The 25,070-nt window shown below is 45.3% G+C and overlaps 3 protein-coding genes across 3 annotated transcripts; all 3 read left to right on the forward strand.

Moving 5' to 3' along the window:
• Positions 1-4,519: 4,519 nt before the first annotated feature.
• On the forward strand, positions 4,520-4,855 carry LOC308512279 (T-cell leukemia/lymphoma protein 1A-like; the record flags this gene model as incomplete). The annotated part of the gene is made up of 1 exon (XM_081082073.1): positions 4,520-4,855. One exon carries the CDS (start codon positions 4,520-4,522, stop codon positions 4,853-4,855), a length of 336 nt encoding a protein of 111 aa, XP_080938199.1.
• A 4,541-nt stretch (positions 4,856-9,396) lies between these two features.
• LOC308512280 (protein p13 MTCP-1-like) lies at positions 9,397-9,738 on the forward strand (the record flags this gene model as incomplete). The annotated part of the gene is made up of 1 exon (XM_081082074.1): positions 9,397-9,738. One exon carries the CDS (start codon positions 9,397-9,399, stop codon positions 9,736-9,738), a length of 342 nt encoding a protein of 113 aa, XP_080938200.1.
• Positions 9,739-24,426: 14,688 nt separating this feature from the next.
• On the forward strand, positions 24,427-24,765 carry LOC308512281 (protein p13 MTCP-1-like; the record flags this gene model as incomplete). The annotated part of the gene is made up of 1 exon (XM_081082075.1): positions 24,427-24,765. One exon carries the CDS (start codon positions 24,427-24,429, stop codon positions 24,763-24,765), a length of 339 nt encoding a protein of 112 aa, XP_080938201.1.
• Between the last annotated feature and the right edge of the window lie 305 nt (positions 24,766-25,070).

Genomic DNA, 25,070 nt, shown 5'->3' on the forward strand with positions numbered 1-25,070 from the left:
TGGGGTCTCTGGCTCTTGTCAACCTGAGCCCCACTCCTTCTGGCCTGCCGGTGGGATGTGTATGGTTCTGTTCACCTTCTTAATAAGCTCTGTTGTTCTATCTGTGACCCCCTGGTTGCGAGGGCACATTGATGTCTCTCTCTCTCTCTCTCTCTCTCTGTCTCTCTCTCTCTCTTTCTGTCTCTTTGTCTCTCTGTCTCTCTCTGTCTCACTCCCTCTCTCTCAAATCAATAAAAGTATTTTGAGTCAAGCTGGTGTATCTCTGTTGTTGAGGGACGACCTATGAACCTGGAGGTCATGATTCAATTCCTGGTCAATGCACAGACAAGAATTAACCAGTGAGCCCTTGGTTGCTGGCTCAGTGGATAGAGGGGTGGACTGTGGACTCTGGAACATCCCAGGTTCGATTCTGGTCAAGGGCACAAGCTGTGGTTGTGGGCTCGATCCCCACTAGGGGGAGTGCAGGAGGCACCCAATGTATGATTCTCTCTCATCATTGATGTTTCTCTCTCCCTTCCTGTATGAAATCAATCCTATATAATAAAAGCCTAATATGCTAAGTGTCCAGTCGACCGGTCATCTGTTCAACCAATCAAAGCATAATATGCAAATAATATACTAAGGTTGCTCAACTGCTCGCTATGACATTCATTGTCAACCAGGGACAAGACATTCAGACTGGTAGGTCAGCTTTCTGCTGGGGTCTGGCAGATCGGGACTGAGTGAGACATGCTGGACACACACTGGAGCCCTCCCATGGTCCCTCCCCACCTGGCCAACTTGGTGTGTCTCTTCCCAGACCTAATGGGGCACCAGTGGGGTGCCTTGGACTGGCCTGCGCCCTCTCGTAATCTGGGACCCCTCGGGAGATGTCAGAGAGCTAATTTCGGCCGATCCCCGCAGGCCAGGGCGAGGCACGACACTGGTGCATGAATTCCCCCAAACATTCATTCTTTTTTTGGAGAGGGTAGTATAGGTTGATGAACCTCAGGAGATCAAACAATGAGAACGCTGGTCATTGGAATGAAAACTATTTCCAGTGATGTCTTTGTGCCTTGTCTTCCGGGGCTGGGCTAGAGGTCTTTTTTCAGGCTTAAGGTCTTTTTCTTTTTCTTTTTCTGTTTAATATATTTTTACTAGAGGCACAGGTTTCAGGCTCAATCTCCAGTAGTTGCCGTGTGTGAGGCGGCCGATCCATGATTCTCTTTAATGCAACCATGGATGTCCTGATATGGGTTTCTGGGGCTCCATCCAGCTCACCCTCCAGCCTCCTGTAGCTGGTACCATGGTAGATCAATTTTATAATCGCTGGGCTTTGTTTGGGGTGTTTAGTCCTAAACACAAATAAAAACTGAAATGCACACAGAGCTAGACACTAAAGCCACGATTTTCTCCCTCATCATGGATGTTTCTCTATCTCTCGATTTCCCTTCCTCTCTGAGTCAATAAAGTGATTTAAAAAAATATTAGCAATTGTTGCATTCAGATCGCATGGACATTATTTTTATATAATTTATTATTTTTTTGGTTTCACAAACCAGGTGGGTAGTCATTTAGAGACAACCTATAGGCAAAACTGGTTTGGCTCAGTGGATAGAGCGTTGGCCTGCGGATGACGGTTCCCGAGTTTGATTCCAGTCAAGGGCACATGCCTGGGTTTTGGGCTCAATCCCCAGTGGGAGATGTGCAGGAAGCAGCTGGTCCATGATTCTCTTTCATCATCACTGATGTTTCTATCCCTCTCTGCCTACCTCTCTAAAATCAGTAACAAATATATATATTTTTTTTAAATAAAAGAACCCACGCCTCGAGATCTGTCATGTGTCGCACTGCAAACACTATGTCATGTGACCCTTTTGGCCTCACTTACTTCGAGGGCAGTATGAGGGTGCCATGTGATATATGTTTTTTTTTCACCCCTTTTTTCTTTTTTCTTTTTCTTTTGCTCCTCCTAAATGCCAACAGGCAGATGTCTGACATTCCCTTATAGCCCCATTCATCTTTCCATCCTAATTGGGGAAGAGTTTGCCTCAGGACAGGTCATTGAGCTGGGAGTTGTTTTTTATTCATTTATTTTTTTTTTCAGAGAGGAATGGAGAGGGAGAGAGTTAGAAACAACCATGATGAGAGAATCATGGATCGGCTGCCTCCTGCACGTCCCTCACTGGGGATCTAGCCCACAAACTGGGCATGTGCCCTTGATGCAGAAACAAACCCGGGAACCTTCATTTCGCAGGCCAACACTCTATCCACTGAGCCAACCGGCAAGGGCCAATTTGACCTTTTTAAAGGGTGCAAATGCCTTGAAATATCTCAGCATTCATGTCACAGTTGGAATTACAACTCACCTCCCAATTCTTTCCACATTGTTCCTGTAAATGCAGACTCTGACTAATAATGAAGCTTGTAGGTAGACAGCCTGTTTGTATAAGAATCCCAGGAACTAATTTTAGAAGATATAAACTCTGACCTTCCCAGTTCTGGGAGATTTTATGAACGTCAACCTTAGAACCACGAGGACAAAGTCTAGGATGAATCACACTGACCACTTGCAAGATACTTATCAGATTGGATTGTGCCTGTAGGCACGTAGAGAACATCTCTAGCCCAGCCCCCTGACCTCTTTGCTCTGTTTGGTCTCTTCCCCCATCTTCTCAGGTTGCCGGCACCTGAATAAACCTCTTTTCTTCCTAATGACCACCTGTCCCACGGGACTGGTTTTTGGGGTGTGAGTTAAGGGAACCTTGTTTTTCTGGACACATTCCTGATACATGGACTCCCTGGAACAGGTGTATCATGGCCATTTTCTTTCTTCTGCAGGTGAGAGGGGGAAGCAGAGACCGGTCACAGAGGAAAGGCGTGAAGAACAGTGCTTTGACTTCAGAGCAAGAAAAACAGGTAAGAAAAAGATGGATGGGAGGAAGAGAAGGAAGGATTGGGGATGGAGTCTGATCTGAGGGAGGAATTTGGACTTTATGGACTGAAGTGAGTTTAGCAGCAAAACCATACAGCGCTTGCCAAGAGCTTGGCTGAGGTCTGGGGAAGGGAGAGATCATTCTATAAGTGATGTCATGAGACCTCAGGAATACTACGTGCTGTTTCATCTCGCACTTGCTTCCTGTTTGCCTGATCAGCTATTCCAGGTATCTGTCTATCTCTGAGTATTTTGGTCTTGCCTCTCTCACCAGCATTTGAGATGCAAGACCGTTGTTAAGAAGCCCAGCTGGACACAGATGTTAGCTTTATTCCTCTGCCAGCTGTTAAAGGTAAAGCATACTATTTTCATATTATTTTCATGGGGTGGCATGTTCTATGGATTGTGAGTTCCCTCTGAGATGATCAGAAAGAAGGTGGTGTTGACAGGACAAAAAAAATGTTGAAACAACTACAAAGTTTTAATTAAGAAAAAAAGAAAACAGGTGAAAAGAAATGGAAAGAAAGAAAAGAAAAGAAAAGAAAAGAAAAGAAAAGAAAAGAAAAGAAAAGAAAAGAAAAGAGAAAAAAGGCCGGCTGGCATGGCTCATTTGTTTAATGTAAAACTAGAAACCAGGAGATGTCGATCAATTCCCAGTCATGGCACATCCCCCGGTTACAGTCTTGATCCCCAGAGGGTGCATTCAGGAGACAACCAATCTGTGATTTTCTGTCATCATTGATCTTTCTTTCTTTCCTTCTTTCTTTCCTCTGAAATCAGTAAAACTTTATAAAAAAAGAAAGAATATTCATGGCACAGTAAAGTAGAGCGTTGAGTCAATACTTTATAATAAATTGCTAATATGCAAATCAACAAAACAGCAGAACGACTGGTCGCTATGACACACTCTGACCACCGGGAGCCGATACTCATGTCAGGATCTGTCCACCAGTGGTCAGTGCACTCCCACAGGGGGAGCGACACTCAGCCTAAAGCCAGGCTCACAGCGACTGGGCACAGGAGTTGGTGGGAGCCTCCCCAGCAGCACTAAAGCGTACCTAAGCCATCAGTTGGACATCCGAAAGGGGTATCATACTCCCAGAGGCCACAGGGCTGAATGCAGGACCCCCGCCCCCAAGTGCATGAATTTTGTGCACTGAGCCCTAGTAATATCATAATAACTGTGTATGGTATCACATGGGTATGAGATTAATTGCATGATTTCTTAGTCCATTTTATAATGTCTAATCATTGGGGTGTACCCATGAAATGAACCTAAGGTTCTATGTTAACTGTCATTGAAAAAATATTTTTAAAATTGCATATGGCTATGTTACATTCATGGAGTCATATTTTACATTAAATACGTTTTGTACAAGGTGTACAAGAAGAGAGATTTAAAACTAAAAAAAAAAGAAGAGTTGATATTTATAAATTTGCAAAATGAAACAAAGGCAACCACAAACACAACCGTAAAAACCATAAAGATAAAAGCCGAGGTAAAATGCATGTGGAGACTCTATCCCCTGTCTTTCGATACCAGGACCGAAGTAGCGAGAGGCTCTGAGAAGCTGTGGCTGTTGCTCCTTGGACCACGGAGGCGTCATGGCAGAGCTCCCTTCGAAGGAGTACCTGAACTCACACCCTATCTGCCTGAGGCGTGGGCTCTCAGTGTATGAGGACCAGAACCAACGCATGTGGCTGCTTTTCTTCTTGGACATACGAGGTGTCCGGCAAGTACGGTTGCGCCAGAAAGACATCCCCAGGGGGCATAGCATACTCAGCACCAGTCCTCTGACCTCGAGCACCTTGCCTTGGATGTGGACGCTCCACCCTGTAGGCCAGTACCTGGACCCTATGTTCCGATTCTGGCTCATCGTGCACCACGTCAAGGAGAATGGAGTGGAGGAAATGATGCTTGAGCTGATGAAAGACTCATAGGACATGTGATAGGGTCCCTGGCTCTTGTCAACCTGAGCCCCAGCTCTACTCACCTGCTGGTGGGATGTGTATAGTTCTGTTCACCTTTTTAATAAGCTCTGTCATTCCATCTGCCACCCATCTGAGAGCACATTGATCTCTCTCTCTCTCTCTCTCTCTCTCTCTCTCTCTCTCTCTTTCTTCTTGTTCTTATTCTTCTTGTTGTTCTTGTTCTTGTTCTTCTTCTTTTCTCTTGCTCTTCTTCTTCTTCTTCTCCTTTCTCTCTCTCTGTCTCTGTCTCTCTCTGTCTCTGTCTCTCTCTCTCTTTCTCTGTCTCTCTTCCTCTCTCTCAAATCAATAAAAGCATTAGGAGCCAATCTGGTGTTTCTCAGTGGTTGAGGGACGACCTATGAACCCAGAGGTCAAGATTCGATGCCTGGTCAGAGCTCAGACAAGAATTAACCAATGAGCCCTACCTTGTTTGGCTCAGTGGATAGAGGGTTGGACTGTGGACTCTGGTAGGCCCCAGGTTCGATTCTGGTCACGGGCACATGCTCTGGTTGTGGGCTCGATCCCCAATAGGGGTCTTTCAAGAGGCATCCGAGGTATGATTCTCTCTCATCATTGATGTTTCTCTCCCCCTTCCTGTATGAAATCAATCCTATATAATAATAGCCAAATATGCTAAGTGTCCAGTCGAATGGTCATCTGTTCAACCAATCAAAGCATAATATGCAAATGATATACTAAGGTTGCACAACTGCTCACTATGACATGCATTGACCACCAGGGACAAGACATTCAGACTGGTAGGTCAGTTTGCTGCTAGGATCTGGCTGATCAGGACTGAGTGAGACATGCTGGACACTCGTTGGAGCCCTCCCATGGTCCCTCCCCAGATGGACAACCTCTCATGTCCGTCCCAAGACCTAATGGGGCACCAGGTGGGTGCCTTTGCCTGCCCTGTGCCTTCTCATAATCTGGGACCCCTCGGGAGATGTCAGGCATCCCACTGGTGCACGAATTCGTGCACTGTGCCTCTTGTAAAAATATATTAAATGGAGAAAGAAAAAGAAAAAGTCCTTAAACTTGAAACTAGTAACCCAGCCCTGGTAGACAAGGCTCAAAGACATCACTGGAAATAGTTTTCATTTCAATGACCAGCGTTCTCATAGTTTGATCTCCTGAGGTTCGTCAAACCGTACTACAATCTCTAAAGAAGGAATAAATGTTTGGGGAATTACTGGTGTTTATGCTGATCAACTCTTTCCTTTGAGGAATTACGAGGGTTGCCAGGCTCGACTCCTGAAGTCTCGAAACTGCTCCGTGTGTGGCTTTAGCGTCTAGCTCTGGTTGCATTTTGGTTTTTAGTTGTCTTTAACACTAAACAGCCCCAAACAAGCCCAGCGATCATAAAATTCATCTAGGATCACACCGGAGAGGGGCGGCTTGAGTGGGAGCTGGAGGGAGCCCCAGAAGTCAATTTCAGGACATCCATGGTTTCATTGAAGAGATCACTGACTGTTGATTAAATTCTCCTCTTGCAGGAAAGTGTTTGCAAATACACATTGAGACCTGTAAGGCTGAGGACTGGAGAGGGTGAGGGATGTGTTTCTAAGGTGTGTTTCTCATATTCAAAATATTGCACTTCTGGCCTGGCTGGCGTGGTTCCGTGGTTGAGCGTCAACCTATTAACAAGAAGGTCATGGTTCGATTCCAGCTCAAGGGCACATGTCCGGGTTGAGGGCTCAATCGCCTGAAGGGGGCTTGCGGGATGCGGCCGATCTGTGATTCTCTCTCATCATGGATGTTTCTCTCCCTCTTGCTTTTCCTTCCTCTCTGAGTCAATAAAAAGATTAAAATAATATTAAGCAAGTGTTGCATTCAGATAAAATGCACATTGTTTTAAAATAGTTTATTATTTTTTTGGTTTAACATGCCAGGTGAAGGGTCATTTAAAGATGACCTAGCGTCCGAGATGGTTTAGCTCAGTGGATAGAGCATCGGCCTATTTTTTCAAATATATATTTATTGATTTCAAAGAGAAAGAGAGAGGTAGAGAGTTAGAAATAACCATGATGAGAGAATCATGGATCGGATGCCTCCTGCAAGTCCCTCACTGTGGATCAAGCCCACACCTGGGCATGTGCCCGTGACCGGGAATCAAACCCGGGACCCTTAAGTTCAAAGGCTGACACTCGATCCACTGAGCCAAACCGGCAAGGGCCTATTTGACTATTTCAAAGTGTGGAAACGCCTTGAAGAAAAACGAAGCATCTCAGCATTCATGTCACATTAATTGCATGAAATCATGTAATTCATGGGAATTACAACTACCTCCCAATTCTTTCCACATTGTTTCTGTAAATACAGACTCTGACTAATAAAGAAGCTTGTAGGTAAACAGCATGTTTGTGTAAGAATCTTAGGAACTAATTTTAGAAGATATGAAGTCTGACCTTCCCAGTTCTGGGAGATTTGCTAACCTTCAACCTTAGAAACAGGATGACAAAGTCTGGAATGATGCACACTGGACCATCACGTGACCACTTGCAAGATCCTTATCAGATTGAATTGTGCCTGTGGGCACGTAGAGAACATTTCAAGCCCAGCCCCCTGACCTCTTTACTCTGTTTGGTCTCTCCCTCCTTCTAAAAGCCTCTGCCTGCACTGAGATGTGCAGATGTGTTTTGGGACGACCTTCTCCCATCTTCTCAGGTTGCCGGCACCTGAATAAACCTCTTTTCTTCCTAACCACCACCTGTCTCCCGGGACTGATTTCTGGGGTGTGAGTCAGTGGTACCTTGTTTTTCTGGACATATTCCTAGTACATGGATTCCTGGGAATATGGGTATCATGGTCATGTTCTTGCTTCTGCAGTTGACAGGTAGAAGCAGAGACCAGTCACAGAGGAAAGGAGCTACCACGGTGCTTTGCCTTTAGTGCAAGAATAATAGGCAACAAAAAGATGGATGGGAGGAGGAGGAGGAAGTATTGGGAATGGATTCTGCTCTGAGTGAGGAATTTGTACTTTGTGGACTGAAGTGAGTTTAGCAGCAAAACCATACAGCTCTTGCCAAGAGCATGACTGAAGTTTGGGGAAGGGAGAGATCATTTTATAAGTGATGTTATGAGACCTCAGGAATCCTACTTGCTGTTTCACCTTTCTCATTGCTTTGTGTTTGCATGATCAGCTATCCCAGGTATCTGTCTGTCCATGAATATTTTGGTCTTGCCTCTCTCACCAGCACTTGAGAAGAAAGACCGCTGTTAAGAACCCCACCTGGACGCAGACGTTAGCTTGGTTCTTCTGCCAGCTGTTAAAGGTAAAGCATATTATTTCCACATTATTTGCATGGGGTGGCTTGTTCTATGGTGTTGAGTTCCCTCTTAGATGATCAGAAAGAAGGTGGTGGTGTCAGGACAAAAAGAAGTGTTGAACCAACTACAAAGCTTAATTAAGAAAAAAAGAAAAGGAAAGGAAAGGAAAGGAAAGGAAAGGAAAGGAAAGGAAAGGAAAGGAAAGGAAAGGAAAAAAGCCTGGCTGGCATGGCTCACTTGTTTAGCTTAAACCAAGGACCTGGAGATTTGGATTCGATTCCCAGTCATGGCACATGCCCGGGTTACAGTCGTGATCCCCAGTAGGGGACATGCAGGAGGCACCCAATCCGTGATTTTCTGTCATCATTCATCTTTCTTTCTCTCCCACTCCCTTTCTCTCTGCAATCAGTAAAACTATATGTAAAATACGAAAGAATAATCATGGCACAGTAAAGTAGAGCACTGAGTCAATGCAATTGTATATAATAAAAGGCTAATATGCAAATCCACTAAACAGCAGAATGACTGGTCGGTATGACACGCACTGACCACTGGGGGCAGATGCTCATGAGAAGAGCTGTCCAAACGGTGGTCAGTGCACTCACACACAGGGAGCGCCGTTCATCCAAAAGCCAGGCTCACAGGTGCCGAGCACCGAGGGGGTGCTGGGAGCCTCCACGGCAGCACTAAAGCGGGCCTAAACTGTCAGTTGGACATTCCTCAAGAGGTCTTGGACTGGGAAAGGCTGAAGGGTTGGCTGAGCGAACCCCCTGAGTGCATAAATTTTGTGCACTGAGTCTCTAGTATTATTATAATAACTGTGTATGTTGTCAGATGGGTATGGGATTAATTCCATGATTTCTTAGTCCATTATATAATGTCTAATCATTGGGGTGTATCGCTGAAATGAACCTAATGTTCTATGTTAACAGTCACTTAAAAAAGTTTTTAAAATTCCATAGGACCATGTTACGTTCATAGAGTCATATTTTACCTTATGTACTTTTTGTACAGTTTATTTGAGAAGAAAGATCTAAAACTGAAAAGAAAGACAAGTTGAGATTTATAAATTTGCAAAATAAACCAAAGGCAACCACAAACACAACCCTAAAAACCATAAAGATAAAAGCCCAGGTAAAACGCGTTTGGAGACCCCCATCCCCTGTCATTCGATACCAGGACCGAAGTAGCAAGAGGCTCTGAGAAGCTGTGGCTGTTGCTCTGTGGACCACGGAGGGGTCATGGCCGAGCTCCCAAGAATCATCGTGCACCTCATCTCACACCCCAGCTACCTGAGATTTCGTGGGCCCTCAGTTTATGAGGACGAGAACCAGCGCACATGGCTGCATCTCGTCATGGACACAGGAGGTGTCCTGCAAGTACGGTTGTGCCAGATGAACATCCCCAGTGGTTATAACGCGTTCACCACCAGCCCGCTGACCTCGATCATCATGCCTGCGATATGGACACTCCACGCTGATAGCCAGTACCTGGACTCCTTGGGCCGGTTCTGGCGCATTGTGCACCACATCAAGGAGGATGATATGGAGGAAATGATCCTTGAGCTGATGGAAGACTCGTAGGACACGTGATGGGGTCCCTGGCTCTTGTTAACCTGAGCCCCAGTCCTCCTGGCCTGCTGGTGGGACGTGTATAGTTCTGTTCACCATTTTGCTAAGCTCTGTTGTTCTATCTACCAACCCCTGGGTGCGAGGGCACATTGATGTCTCTCTCTCTCTCTCTCTCTCTCTCTCTCTCTCTCTCTCTCTCTCTCTCTTTCTTCTTGTTCTTATTCTTCCTGTTGTTTTTGTTCTTGTTCATCTTCTTCTTCTTGTTGTTGTTGTTCTTCTTCTTCTCCTTCTTGTTCTTGTTCTTGTTCTTCATCCCCTCCTTTCTCTCTCTCTCTCTCTGTCTCATTTTTTCTCTTTCACTCTCTGTCTCTCTCCCTCTCTCTCAAATCAATAAAAGCATTTTGAGCCAAGCTGGTGTTTCTCAGTGGTTTAGGGATGACCTATGAATCTGGAGGTCAAGGTTCAATTCCTCGTCCTGGTGCAGACAAGATTTAACCAATGAGCGCTACCTTGTTTGACTCAGTGGAAAGAGGGTTGGACTGTGGACTCTGGAAGGTCCCCAGTACAATTCTGATCCAGGGCACATGCTCTGGTTTTGGGCTCGATCCACATTAGGGGACATGCATAAGGCACCCGATGTATGATTCTCACTCATCATTGATGTTTCTCTCTCCCTTCCTGTATGAAATCAATCCTATATAATAAAAGCCTAATATGCTAAGTGTCCAGTCGAATGGTCATCTGTTCAACCGATCAAAGCATAATATGAAAATGATATACTAAAGTTGCTCAACTGCTCACTATGACATGCTTTTACCACCAGGGACAAGACATTCAGACTGGTAGGTTAGCTTGCTGCTGGGGTCTGGCTGATCAGGACTGAGTGAGACGAGCTGAAAACACCCTGGAGCCCTCCCATGGTCCCTCCCCAGCAGGCCAACCTCCCATGTCTCTCCCCGGATCTAATGGTGACCAGTGGTGTCCCTTGGCCTGGCCTCAGGCCTCTCATAATCTGGGACCCCTTGGGGGATGTCAGTCAGCCATTCGCCTATCCCCGCAGGCCAGGCCGAGGTAACACACTAGTTCACAAATTCGTGCACCGGGCCTCTAGTACATAAATATTAAACAGAGAAAGAAAAAGAAAAAGACCTTAGGCCTGAAAATATTAGCCCAGACCCAGTAGGCAAGGCTCAAAGACATCACTGGAAATAGTTTTCATTTCAATGAACAGCGTTCTCTTTGTTTGATCTCCTGATATTTGTCAACCGATACTACCCTCTCCAAAAAAAGAACGAATGATTGGGGGATTACAGGTGTTTTATGCTGACCATCTCTTTCCTTTGAGGATTTAGGAGGGATGCCAGGGCTCGTCTCCTGAAGGCTGGAGCCGGCTCTGTGTATGGCTTTAGTGTCTAGCTCTGGATGCATTTGGGTTTTTAATTGTGTGTAGCACTAAACAGCCCCAAACAAAGGCCAGTGATCATATAACTCATCTAGCATCGCACCAGAGAGAGTCGGCTGGATAGGGAGCTGGATGGAGCCCCAGAAATCAATTTCAGGGCATCCATGGTTGTATTAAAGAGATAACTGACTGCTGATTAAATTCTCCTCTTGCAGGAAGGTATTTGCAAATACAAATTGACCCCTTTAAGGCTGAGGGACGTGTTTCCGAGTTGCGTTTTTCATATTCAAAATATTGCACTTCCGGGCTGGCCAGTATGGCTCACTGGTTGAGCATCGACCTATCAACCAGGAGGTCATGGTTCGATTCCCGGTCAAGGGCACATGCCCAGGTTGCGGGCTTGATCAGAGTAGGGTCGTCCCGGAAGCGGCCCATCCCTGTTTCTCTCTCATGATGGATGTTTCTCTCTCTCCCTATCCCTTCATCTCTGAGTCAATAAATCATTTAAAAAAAAATATTACCAATTGTTGCATTCAGATGGCATGCACATTGTTTTAAAATAGTTTATTATTTCTTTGGTTTAATATACCAGGTGGATAGTCATTTAAAGACTACCTAGGGCCCGTACTGGTATGCTTCAGTGGATAATGTGTCGGCCTGCGGACTGAAGGGTCCCGAGTTTGATTCCAGTCAGGGGTACATGCCCGGGTTGCAGGCTCCATACCCAGTGGGGGGCGGGCAGGAGGCAGGGGTCCATGATTCTCTCTCATCATCACTGATGTTTCTATCTCTAACTCCCTTCCTCTCTAAAATCAATAAAATATATATATATATATATATATATATATATATATATATATATATATATATATTATAAAAGAGCTCACGCCTCGAGATCTGTCATGTGTCGCACTGCGAACACTCTGTCTCATGACCACTTTGGACTAGACGCCTTCGATGGCAGTATGAGGGTGACATTTGAATTATGTTTTATTTTCTCCTGTTTTTTATTTTTTCTTTGTATTTTGCTTATCCTAAATGCCATCAGGCAGATGTCTGATATTTCCTTATGGCCCCATTCATCTTTCCTTCCTAACTGGGGAAGAGTTTGCCTCAGTCCAGGTCATTGAGCTGGGAGTTGTTTGTTATTTTAATTTTTTTTCAGAGAGAAATGGAGAGGGAGAGAGTTAGAAACATCCATGACGAGAGAATCATGGATTGGTTGCCTCCTGCAAGTCCCTCACTGGGGATCGTACCCACAACCTGGGAATGTGCCCTTGCCCGGGAATCAAACCCGGGACCCTTCAGTTCGCAATCTGACACTCTATCCACTGAGCCAAACCGGCTAGGGCATATTTGACTTTTTTAAAGGGTGGAAACACCTTGAAGAAGAATTAAGCATCTCAGCATTCATTTCACAGTGAGAATTACAACTCACCTCACCATTCTTTCCACATTTTTCCAGTAAATGCAGACTCTGTCTAATAATGAAGCTTGTAGGTAAACAGGGTGTTTGTATAAGAATCCTAGGATCTAATTTTACAAGATATGAACTCTGACCTTCCCAGTTCTGGGAGATTTGATGACCTTCAACCTTAGAACCAAGAGGACAAAGTCTAGGATGACACACATGGGACCAACACCTGACCACTTGCAAGATCCTTATCAGATTGGATTGTGCCTGTGGGCATGTAGAGAACTTCTTTGCTCTGTTTGGCCTCTCCCTCCTTATAAAAGCCTCTGCCTGCACTGAGATGTGCAGATGGGTTTTGGGACGAGCTTCCCCCATCTTCTCAGGTTGCCCCCACCTGAATAAACCTCTTTCTTTCCTGAAGTCCACCTGTCTCACGGGACTGGTTCTGGGGTTTGAGTTAGTGGTACCTTTTTTTTCTGGACACATTCCTGGTACAAGGACTCCTGGGAATATGTGTATCATGGCCATGTTCTTTCTTCTGCAGGTGACAGGGGGAAGCCGAGACTGGTCACAGAGGAAAGGAGCTACCACGGTGTTTTGCCTTCACAGCAAGAAGAACAAGTAAGAAAGAGGTGGATGGGAGGAGATGGAGGAAGGATTGGGAATGGAGTTTGATCTGAGGGAGGAATTAGGACTTTTTGGACTGAAGTGAGTTTAGCAGCAAAACCATACAGCTCTTGCCAAGAACATGGCTGAGGTTTGGGGAAGGGAGAGATCATTCTATAAGTGATGTTATGAGACCTCAGTAATCCTACGTGCTCTTTCACCTGTCACTTGCTTCCTGTTTGCCCGACCAGTTATTCTAGGTATCTTTCTGTCCCTGAATATTTTGGTCTTTCCTCTCTCACCAGCACTTGAGAAGCAAGACCGCTGTTAAGAAACCCACCTGAAAGCTGACATTACCTTTGTGCCTCTGCCAGCTGGTAATGGTAAAGTATATTATTTGCATATTGTTTGCATGGGGTGGGTTGTTCTATGGTTTTTGAGTTCCCTCTGAGATGATCAGAAAGGAGGTGGTGTTCTCATGACAAAAAGAAAAGCAAAACGAACTACAAAATTATAACTAAGAGAAAAGGAAAAGAAAAGAATAGAAAAGAAAAGTAAAGGATTCTCTGTCATCACTGATCTTTCTCTTTTCTCCCTCTCCCTTCCTCTCTGAAATAAGTAAAATATATGAATAAAAACGAAAGAATAGTCATGTTACAGTAGAGTAGAGCATTGAGTCAATCCTATATAATAAAAGGCTAATATACAAATCGACCAAATGGCAGAACGACTGGTCCCTATGACACACACTGAGCACCCGGGGCAGATGCTCATGTAAGGAGCTGTTCCCCAGTGGTCAGTGTGCTCCCACAGGGGGAGCACCGCTCAGACAAAAGCCAGGGTCACAGATGCCGAGCACACGGGGTGTTGGGAGCCTCCACAGCAGCACAAAAGCGGGACTAAGCCATCAGTTGGACATCCCTCAAGGGTTCCGGACTGCGAGAGGCTGCAGACCTGACTGAGGGCCCCACCAAGTGCATGAATTTTGTGCACTGAGCCTCTAGTAATATTATAATAACTGTGTATGGTATCATATGGGTATGAGATTAATTGCATGATTTCTTAATCCATTATATACTGTGTAATCATTGGGGTGTACCCCTGAAATGAACCTAAGGTTGTATGTCAACTCATTTAAAAATGTTTTAAATATTCTACAGGACCGTGTTACCTTCACAGAGTCAAATTTTACTTCAAGTACGTTTTGTACAGTTTGTTCTAGGAGAGAGATCTAAAGCTAAAAAGAAAGAAATGTTGAGATTTATAAATTTGCAAAATAAACCAAAGGCAACCACAAACACAACCGTAAAAACCATAAAGAAAAAAAGCCGAGATAAATGAGTTGGAGACCCAATCCCCTGTCCTTCTATGCCAGGACCGAAATAGCTAGAGGCTCTGAGAAGCTGTGGCTGTTGCTCCTTGGACCACGAAGGGGTCATGGCCGAGCTTCCGTTGAAGGTGCACCTAACATCTCACCCCATCTGCCTGGATATCTGTGGGCAATCAGTGTATGAGGATGAGAACAATCGCATATGGCTGCATCTCTTCATGGAGACAGGAGGAGACCGGCAAGTAAGGTTGCACCAGGAAGGCATCCCCAGTGGGCATATCACACTCACCACCAGACCGCCGACCTTGATTACCATGCCTTCAAGGTGAGCGCTCCACCTTGGCATCCAGTACCTGGACTCCATGCGCCGATTCTGGCGCATCGTGCACCACATCAAGGAGGATGATATTGAGGAAATGATCCTTCAGCTGATGGACAACTCGTAGGACATGTGATTGGGTCCCTGGCTCTTGTCAACCAGAGTCCCAGTCATGCTTCCCTACCGGCGGGAAGTGTATAGTTCTGTTCACCTTTTTACTAAGCTCTGTTGTTTTATCAGCCACCCTCTGAGTGTGAGGGCACATTGATCTCTCTGGCTCTCTCTCTCTCTTTCTTCTTGTTCTTCTTGTTCTTGTTCTTGTTTTTCTCCTTCTCCTTCTTCTTCTTCTTCTTCTTCTTCTTCTTCTTCTTCTTCTTCTTCTCCTTCCTCTCTCTATTTCTGTCTCTTTGTCTCTCTCTGTCTCTCTCCCTCTCTCTCAAATCAATAAAAGCATTTTGAGCCAAGCTGGTGTTTCTCAGTGGTCGAAGGACGACCTATGAATCCGGAGGTCATGGATCAATTCCTGGCCAGGGCACAGAGAAGAATTAACCAATGAGCCCTAGCTTGTTTGGCGCAGTGGATAGAGGGTTGGACTGTGGACACTGGAATGTCCCAGGTTAGATTCTGGTCAAGGGCACATGCTCAAGTTGTGGGTTCGACCCCAGGAGAGGGCGTGCAGGAGGTACCCGATATGATTCTCTCTCACAATTGATGTTTCTCGCTTCCTTCCTGTATGAAATCAATCCTATATAATAAAAGCCTAATATGCTAAGTGTCCAGTTGACCATTCATCTGTTCAAACAATCAAAGCATAATCTGCAAAAGATATGCTAAGGTTGCTCAACTGCTCACTATGACATGCATTGACCACCAGGGAGAAGGCATTCAGACTGGTTGGTCAGCTTACTGCTAGAGTCTGGCCGACCGGGACTAAGTGAGAAGGGCTGGACATGCCCTGGAGCCCTCCTACGATACCGCCCCAGTTGGCCAATCTCGCACATCCCATACCCAGCCCATATCATGTACCGGTGGGGTCCCTTGGTCTGGCCTGTGCCATCTCATAATCTGGGACCCCTCGGGGGATGTCAGTGAGCTGGTTCCTGTCGATCCCCGCAGGACAGGCTGAGGCCCCACACTGGTGCATGAATTCGTGCTCCGGCTTCTAATTCAAATATATTAAACAGCGACAGGCAAAGAAAAAGACCTTAAGTTTGAAAATATTAGCCCAGCCCGGGTAGACAAGGCTCGAAGACATTACTGGAAATAGTTTTCTTTCTTTCTTTTTTTTATTTTTAGTTTTCTTTCTTTCTTTTTTTTTTTTAAATATTACAAAGGGTATTACATATGTGTCCTTTTTTCCCCCGCCCTTGACAATCCAATGGCCTCCCCTGCCATCCCGTGTCTTATGTCCATTGGTTATGCTTATGTGCATGCATATAAGTCCTTCGTTTTCATTTCAATGACCAGAATTCTCATGGTTTGAACTCCTGAGGTTCGTCAACCAATACTACCCTCTCCAAAAAAAGAACGAATGTTTTGGGGATTACGGGTGTTTTATGCTGATCGTCTCTTTCCTTTGAGGAATTATGAGGGATGCCAGGGCACGTCTCCTGAAGGCTCAAGTTGGCTCTGTATGTGGCTTCAACATCTAGTTCTGTGTACATTAGGGTTTTTAATTGTGTTTAGCACTAAACAGCCCCAAACAAAGCCCAGCGATCATAAAATTCATCTACCATCGAACCAGACAGAGGCAGCAGGCCGAGGGCCCAAGGGGAGCCCCAGAAATCAATTTCAGGGCATCCATGGTTGTATTAAAGAGATCACTGACTGCTGATTAAATTTTTCTCTTGCAGGAAAGTGTGTGAAAATGCAAATTGAGACCTGTAAGGCTGAGGACTGGGGAGCGTGAGGGATGTGTTTCTCCTGTTCAAAATATTGCACTTCCGGGCCAGCCGGAGTGGTTCAGTGGTTGAGCATCGACCTTTCGACCAGGAGGTCACCGTTGGCATTCCGATAAAGGGCACATGCCCAGGCTGCGGGTATGATTGCCAGTAGGAGGCGTGTGGGAGGCGGCCGATCAGTGATTCTCTCTCATCATGGATGTTTCTCTCCCTATTGATTTCCCTTCCTCCCTGAGTCAATAAATCATTTTAAAAATATTAGCAATTGTTGCATTCAGATTGAATGCACATTGTTTTAGAATGGTTTACTATTTTTTTGAAAAAACATAACAGGCAGGGAGTCATTTAAAGACTATCCTAGCGCCCGAGCTGCTTCGGCACAGTGGACAGAGTGCCGGCTTTATTTTTCAAATATATTTTTATTGATTTCAGAGAGGAAGGGAGAGGGGCAGAGGTAGAAACATCCATGATGAGAAAATCATAGATCGGCTGCCTCCTGCAAGTCCCTCACTGGGGATCAAGCCCACACCCGGACATGTGCCCTTGACTGGTAATTAAACCCGAGACCCTTCAGTTTGAAGGCCTACACTCTATCCACTGAGCCAAATTGGCTAGGGCCTATTTGACTTTTTCAAAGGGTGGAAACCCCTTGAAAAAAACGAAGCATCTCAGAATTCATGTCACATTAATTACATGAATTCATGTAATTCATGGGAATTACAACTCACCTCACCATTCTTTCCACATTGTTCCTGTAAATGCATACTCTGAATAATAATGAAGCTTGTAGATAAACAACCTGTTTGTATAAGAATCCTAGGAACTAATTTTACAAGATATGAACTCTGACCTTCCCAGATCTTGGAGATTCGCTGACCTTCAACCATAGAACCTGGAGGACAAAGTCTAGGATGACGTACACTGGACCGTCACCTGACCACTTGCAAGATCCTTATCAGATTGGATTGTGCCTGTTGGCACTTAGAGAACTTCTCAAGCCCCGCCCCCTGACCTCTTTGCTCTGTTTTGCCTCTCCCTCCTTATAAAATCCTCTGCCTGCACTACATGCGCAGATGAGTTTTGGGACGAGCTTCTTCCATCTTTACAGGTTGCCCTCAACTAAATAAACCTCTTTCCTTCCTCACCACCACCTGTCTCACAGGACTGGTTTCTTGGGAGTGAGTTAGGGGAACCTTGTTTTTCGGGAAACATTCTGGGTACATGGACTTCTGGGAATATGAGTATCATGGTCATGTTCTTTCTTCTGCAGGTGACAGGGTTAAGCAGAGACCAGTCACAGAGGAACGGAGCGAAGAACGGTGCTTTACCTTCAGAGCAAGAATAAAAGGTAAGAAAAAGATGGATGGGAGGAGGAGGAGGAAGGATTGGGGATGGAATCTGATCTGTTGGAGGAAGTTCAACTTTGTGGATAGGACTGAGTTTAGCACCAAAACCATACAGCTCTTGCCAAGAGAATGGCTGAGGTTTGGGGAAGGGAGAGATCACTCTATATGTGATGTTATGGGACCTCAGGAATCCTACTTGCTGTTTCATCTGTCTCTTTCCCTCCTGATTTCCCAATCAGATATCCCAGCTATCTCTCTATCCCTGAATATTTTGGTCTTGCCTCTCTCACCAGCACCTGAGAAGCAAGACCGCTGTTAAAAAGCCCACCTGGATGCTAAATTTAGCTTTCTTCCTCTGCCAGCTGTTAAATGAAAAGCATATTATCTTCATATTACTTGCATGGGGTGGGTTGTTCTATTGTTTGTGAGTTCCCTCTGAGATGATCAGAAAGAAGGTGGTGTAGTCAGGACAAAAAGAAATGTTGAACCAACTACAAAGTTTTAATTAAGAAAAACAAAAGAAAAGAGAAGGAAAGAAAAGAAAAAAGAAAAGAAAAGAAAAGAAAAGAAAAGAAAAGAAAAGAAATAAAAAGAAAAGAAAAGCAATGAAGATAAAAGAGCCTGGCTGGCATAGCTCAGTTGTTTAGCTTAAACCTAGGTACTAGAGATGTCGATTCGATTTGCAGTCATGGCACATGCCCGGCTTACAGTCTTGATTCCCAGTAGGAGGCATGCAGGAGGCAACCAATCCGTGATTCTCTGTCATCATTGACCTTTCTTTCTATCCCTCTCCCTTCCTCTCAGAAATCAGTAAAACTACATGAAAAATAACAAAAGAATAGTCATGGCACAGTAAAGTAGAGCATGGAGTCAATCCTATATATTAACAGGCTAATATGCAAATCAACCAAATGCCAGAACTACTGGTCACTAAGACACACACTGACCACCAGGGGCAGATGCTCATGGCAGGAGCTGTTCACCGGTGGTCAGTGCACACACAGGGGGAGCGCTGCTCAGCCAAAAGCCTGTCTCACAGCTTCCGAGCAGAAGGTTTGGAGGGAGCTTCAACAGCAGCACTAAAGCGGGCCTAAGCCGTCAGTTGGACATCCCTCAAGGGGTCCTGGAATGGGAGAGGCCACAGGGTTGGCTGAGAGACCCCCCAGAGTGCATAGATTTTTGTGCACTGAGCCTCTAGTAATATTATAATAACTGTGTATGTTGTCATATGGGTATGAGATTAATTGCATGATTTCTTAGTCCATTATATAATGTCTAATCATTGCGGTGTACCCCTGAAATGAACCTAAGGTTGTATCTCAACTGTCATCTAAAAAATGGTTTTAAAATTCCATAGGACCATGTTACCTGCATAGAGTCATATTTTACCTTAAGTACTTTTGGTAGAGTTTTTTTGAGAAGAAAGCTCTAATACTGAAAAGAAAGAAAAGTTGAGATTTATAATTTTGCAAAAATAAACCAAAGGCAACCACAAACACAACCGTAAAAACCATAAAGATAAAAGCGGAGGTAAAATATATTTGGAGACCCCATCCCCTGTGTTTCCTTGCCAGAACGGAAGAAGCGAGAGGCTATGAGAAGCTGTGGCTGTTGCTCCTTGGACCACGGAGGTGTCATGGCCGATCTCCCATCAAAGGTGCACCTCACCTTGCACCCCATGTGCCTGAGGCGTGGGCCCTCGATGTATGAGGACCAGGATAATCGTACATGGTTGCCTTTAGTCATGTACACAGAAGGTGTTCTGCAAGTACGGTTGCGCCAGGAAGATATCCCCAGTAGAGATATGGCACTCACTACCAGCCCGCTGGGCTTGATAACCATGCCTTTGATGTGGAGGCTCCACCTTGGCAGCCATTACCTGGACTGCAGGTGCCGGTTCTGGCGCATCGTGCACCACATCAAGGAGAATGGTGTGGAGGAAATGATCCTTGAGATGATAGAAGACTCGTAGGACACATGATGGGGTCCCTGGCTCTTGTCTACCTGAGCCCCAGTCATGCTGGCCTACCCTGGGATGTGAACAGTTCGGTGCACATTTTTAATAAGCTCTGTTATTCTATCTGCCACCACCTGGGTATGAGGGCACATTGATGTCTCTCTCTTTCTCTCTCTTTCTTCGTGTTCTTGTTCTTGTTGTTATGGTTCTTGTTCTTCTTCTTCTTCTCCTCCTCCTCTTCCTCCTTTCTCTCTCTCTCCCTGTCTCTTTGTCTCAGTGTCTCTCTCCATTTCTCTCCCTGTCTCTCAAATCAATAAAAGCATTTTGAGCCAAACTGATGTTTCTCAGTGGTTCAGGGACGACCTATGAACCCGGCGGTCATGGTTTGATTCCCGGTCAGGACACAGACAAGAATTAACCAATGAGCCCTAGCTTGTTTGGCTCAGTGGATAGAGGGTTGGACTGTGGACTCTGGAAGAACCCAGGTTTGATTCTGGTCAAGGGCACTTGCTCTGGTTGTGGGCTCGATACCCAATAGGGGGAGTATAAGAGGCACCTGATGTATGATTCTCTCTCATCATTGGTGTTTCTCGCTCCCTTCCTGTATGAAATCAATCTGATATAATAAAAGCCTAATGTGCTAAGTGTCCAGTCGACCTGTTGTCTGTTAAACCAATCAAAGCATAATATGCAAATGATATGCTAAGGTTTTCAACTGCTCACTATGACATATATTGACCACCAGGGACAAGACATTCAGACTAGTAGGTTAGCTTGCTGCTGGGGTCTGGCTGATCGGGACTGAGTGAGACGTGCTGGACATACTCTGGAGCCGTGCCATGGTCCATCCCCAGATGGCCAACCTCCAGTGTCCCTCCCCAGACCTAATGGTGCACCGGTGGGGTGCCATGGCCTGGCCTGTGCCCTCTCATAATCTGGGACCCCTCGGGTGATGTCAGAGAGCCAGTTTCGGCTGATCCCCACAGCCCAGGCAGAGGCACCACACTGGTGCATGAATTCATGCAACAGGCCTCTAGTAAAAATATATTAAACATAGAAAGACAAAGAAGAAGACCTTAAGCCTGAAAAGATTAGCCCAACCCCAGTAGTCAAGGCTCGAAGAAATCACTGGAAATACTTTTCATTTCAATGGCCAGGGTTCTCATTGTTTGATCTCTTGAGGTTCATCAACCCATACTACCCTCTCCAAAAAAAAGAACGAATATTTGGGGATTATGGGTGTTTTATGCTGATGATCTCTTTCCTTTGAGGAATTACGAGGATATGCCAGGGCTCATCTCCTGAATGTTCGAACTGGTTCTGTGCATGGCTTTAGCATCTAGCTCTGGATGCTTTTGGGTTTTTAGTTGTGTTTAGCACTAAACAGCCCCCCAAAAAGCCCTGCGATCATAAAATTCATGTAGCATTGCACCAGACAGAGGCGGCTGGAGAGGGAGCTGTAGGGACCCCAGAAATCAATTTCAGGTCATCCATGGTTTCATTAAAGAGATCACAGACTGCTGATTAAATTCTCCTCTTGCAGGAAAGTGTTTGCAAATGCACTTTGAGACCTTTAAGGCAGAGGACTGGGGAGTGTGAGGGATGTGTTTCTAAGGAGTGTTTCTCATATAGAAAATTTTTCACTTCTGGCCCAGCCGGCGTGGCTCAATTGTTGAGTGTCGACCTATGAACAACGAGGTCATGGTTCGATTTAAAAAAATATTAAGGAAGGGTTGCATTCAGAATAAATGCACCTTGTTTTAAAATGGTTTATTATTTTTTTGGTTTAACATACCAGGTGGGTAGTCATTTAGAGACTACCTAGCGCCTGAGCTGGTTTGGCTCAGTTAATAGAGTGTCGACCTTTTTTTTCAAATATATTTTTATTGATTTCAGAGAGGAAGGGAAAGGGAGAGAGTTAGAAACATCCATGATGAGAGAATCATGGATTGGCCACAACCATCACGTCCCTCACTGAGGATTAAGCCCACAACGTGGGCATGTTCCCTTGACTGGGAATCAAACCCGGGACTCTGCAAGTCCCTCACTGGGGATCAAGCCCACAACCTGGGCATGTGCCCTAGACCGGGAATCCAACCTGGTACCCTTCAGTTCGAAGGCCGACACTCTATCCACTGAGCCAAAATGGCCAGGGCCAATTTGACTTTTTCAAAGGGTGGAAATGCCTTGATGAAGAACAAAGCAACTCAGCATTCATATCATATTAGTTACATGAATTTATGTAACTCATGGGAATTACAACTCACCTCAACATTCTTTCCACATTATTCCTGTAAATGCAGACTCTGACTAATAATGAAGCTTGTAGATAAACAACATGTTTGTATAAGAATCCTAGGAACTCATTTTAGAAGATATAAACTCTGACCTTCCCAGTTCTGGGAGATTTGATGACCTTCAACCTTAGAACCAGGACAACAAAGGCTAGGATGACGCACACTGGACCGTCACCTGACCACTTGCAAGATTCTTATCAGATTGGACTGTGCCTGTGGGCACGTAGAGAACTTCTCAAGCCCCGCCCCCTGACCTCTTTGCTCTGTTTGGCCTCTCCCTCCTTATAAAAGCCTCTGCCTGCACTGAGATGTGCACATGGGATTTGTGACGTGCTTTCCCCCTCTTCACAGGTTGCTGGTACCTGAATAAACCTCTTTCCTTCCTCACCAAGACCTGTCTCACGAGGTGGTTTCTGGGGAATGAGTGAGGGGAACCTTGTTTTTCTGGACACATTCCTGGTGCATGGACTCCCTGGAACAGGTGTATCATGGAGATGTTCTTTCACCTGCAGTGACAGGGGAAGCAGTGACCGGTCAAAGAGGGAAGGAATGAAGAACAGTGCTTTGCCTTCACAGCAAGAAGATCAGGTAAGAATCAGATGGATGGGAGTAAGAGAAGGAGGAAGAGGAAGGATTGGGGATGGAGTCTGATCTGAGGGAGGAATTTGGACTTTGTGCACTGAAGTGAGTTTAGCAGCAAAACCATACAGCGCTTGTCAAGAGCATGGCTGAGGTTAGGGGAAGGGAGAGATCATTCTATAAGTGATGTTATGAGACCTCAGGAATCCTACGTGCTCTTTAACCTTTCACTTTGCTTCCTGTTTTCTCAATCACCTATCCCAGGTGTCTGTCTGTCCCTGAATATTTTGGTCGTGCCTCTCTCAACAGCACTTCCTGAAGGAAGACGGCTGTTAAGAAGCACACCTGGACGCTGATGTTAGCTTTGTTACTCTGCCAGCTGTTAAAGGTAAAGGACATTATTTGCATGGAGTGGGTTGTTATATGGTTTGTGAGTTCCGTCTGAGATGATCAGAAAGAAGGTGGTGGTGTCAGGACAAAAAGAAAAGTTGAACAAACTACAAAGTTTTAATTAAGAAAAAAAGAAAAGAAAAAAAGCCCGCATGGAATGGCTCAGTTGTTTTGCTTAAACCTAGGAAACAGGTGATGTCTATTTGATTCACAGTTATGGCACATGCCGGGGTTACATTCTTGATCCCCAGAGGGTGCATGCAGGAGGCAACCAATCCGTGATTCTCTTTCATCATTGATCATTCTTTCTCTCCCTCTCCCTTTCTCTCTGAAATCAGGAAAACTATATAAAAAAGGAAAGAATAGTCAGGGCAGAGTAAAGGAGACCATTGAGTCATTCATATATAATAAAAGGCTAATATGCAAATCAATACAACGGAAGGACGACTGGACCCTATGACACGCACTGACCACTGGGGGCAGATACTCATGACAGGAGCTGTCCACCTGTGGTCAGTGTGTTCCCCCGGGGGGACCGCCGCCTAGTCAAAAGCCAGGCTCACTGCTGCTGAGCACAGGGGTTGGTGGGAGCATCCATGGCAGCATTAAAGTGGTCCTAAGCTGTCAGTTGGACATCCCTCAAGGGGTCCCGGACTGTGAGAGGCTTCAGGGCTGACTGAAGGACGCCCAAAGGGCATGAATTTTGTGCGCTGAGTATCTAGTAATATTATAATAACTGTGTATGGTGTCAGATGAGTATGAGATTAATTACATGATATATTAGTCCATTATATAAGGTGTAATCATTGGGGTGTACTCCTGAAATGAACCTAATGTTCTATGTCAACTGTCATTTAAAAAATGTTTTTAAAATTCCATAGGACCATGTTCCCTTTACAGAGTCATATTTTACATTAAGTACGTTCAGTACAGTTTGTTCGAGAAGACAGATCTAAAACTGAAAAGATAGAAAAGTTGAGATTTATAAATTTGCAAAAGAAACCAAAGGCAACCACAAACACAACCATAAAAACCATAAAGATAAAAGCCGAGGTAAAATGCATTTGGAGACTCCATCCCCTGTCTTTCAATGCCAGGGCCAAAGTAGCGAGAGGCTCTGAGAAGCTGTGGCTGTTGCTCCATGGACCACGGAGGGGTCATGGCCGAGCTTCCATCGAAGGTGCACCTCACCTCCCACCCCTTGTGCCTGAGGATCCGTGGGCCCTTGGTTTATGAGGACGAGTACCATCGTACGTGGGTGCATCTCGTCATAAACACAATAGGTGTCCTGCGAGTACGGTTGCGTCAGGAATACATCCCCAGTGAGGATATCGGAATCAGTACCGTCGCGCTGGCCTCGAGCAGCATGCCTTGGATGTGGAGGCTCCACCCTGTAGGCCAGTACGTGGACCCCATGGACCGGTTCTGGCAGATCGTACACCATGTCAAGGAGAATGGCGTGGAGGAAATGATCCTTGAGCTGATGAAAGACTCATAGGACAATGATGGGGTCCCTGGATTTGTCAACCTGAGCCCCAGTCCTGCTGGCCTGCCCGTGGGACGTGTATGGTTCTGGTCACATTCTTAATAAGCTCTTTTGTTCTATATGCCACCCCCTGGGTGCGAGAGCACGTGTCTCTCTCTCTCTCTCTCTCTCTCTCTCTCTCTCTCTCTCTCTCTCTCTCTCTCCTTTCTTCTTGTTCTTCTTGTTCTTGTTCTTCTTCTTCTCCTTTCTCTCTCTCTTTCTGTCTCTTTGTCTAGCTGTTTCTCTCCCTCTCTCTCAAATCAATAAAAGCATTTTGT

Source organism: Myotis nattereri (assembly GCF_964212035.1).
Source record: "Myotis nattereri genome assembly, chromosome: Y".
NCBI classification, from domain to species: domain Eukaryota; kingdom Metazoa; phylum Chordata; class Mammalia; order Chiroptera; family Vespertilionidae; genus Myotis; species Myotis nattereri.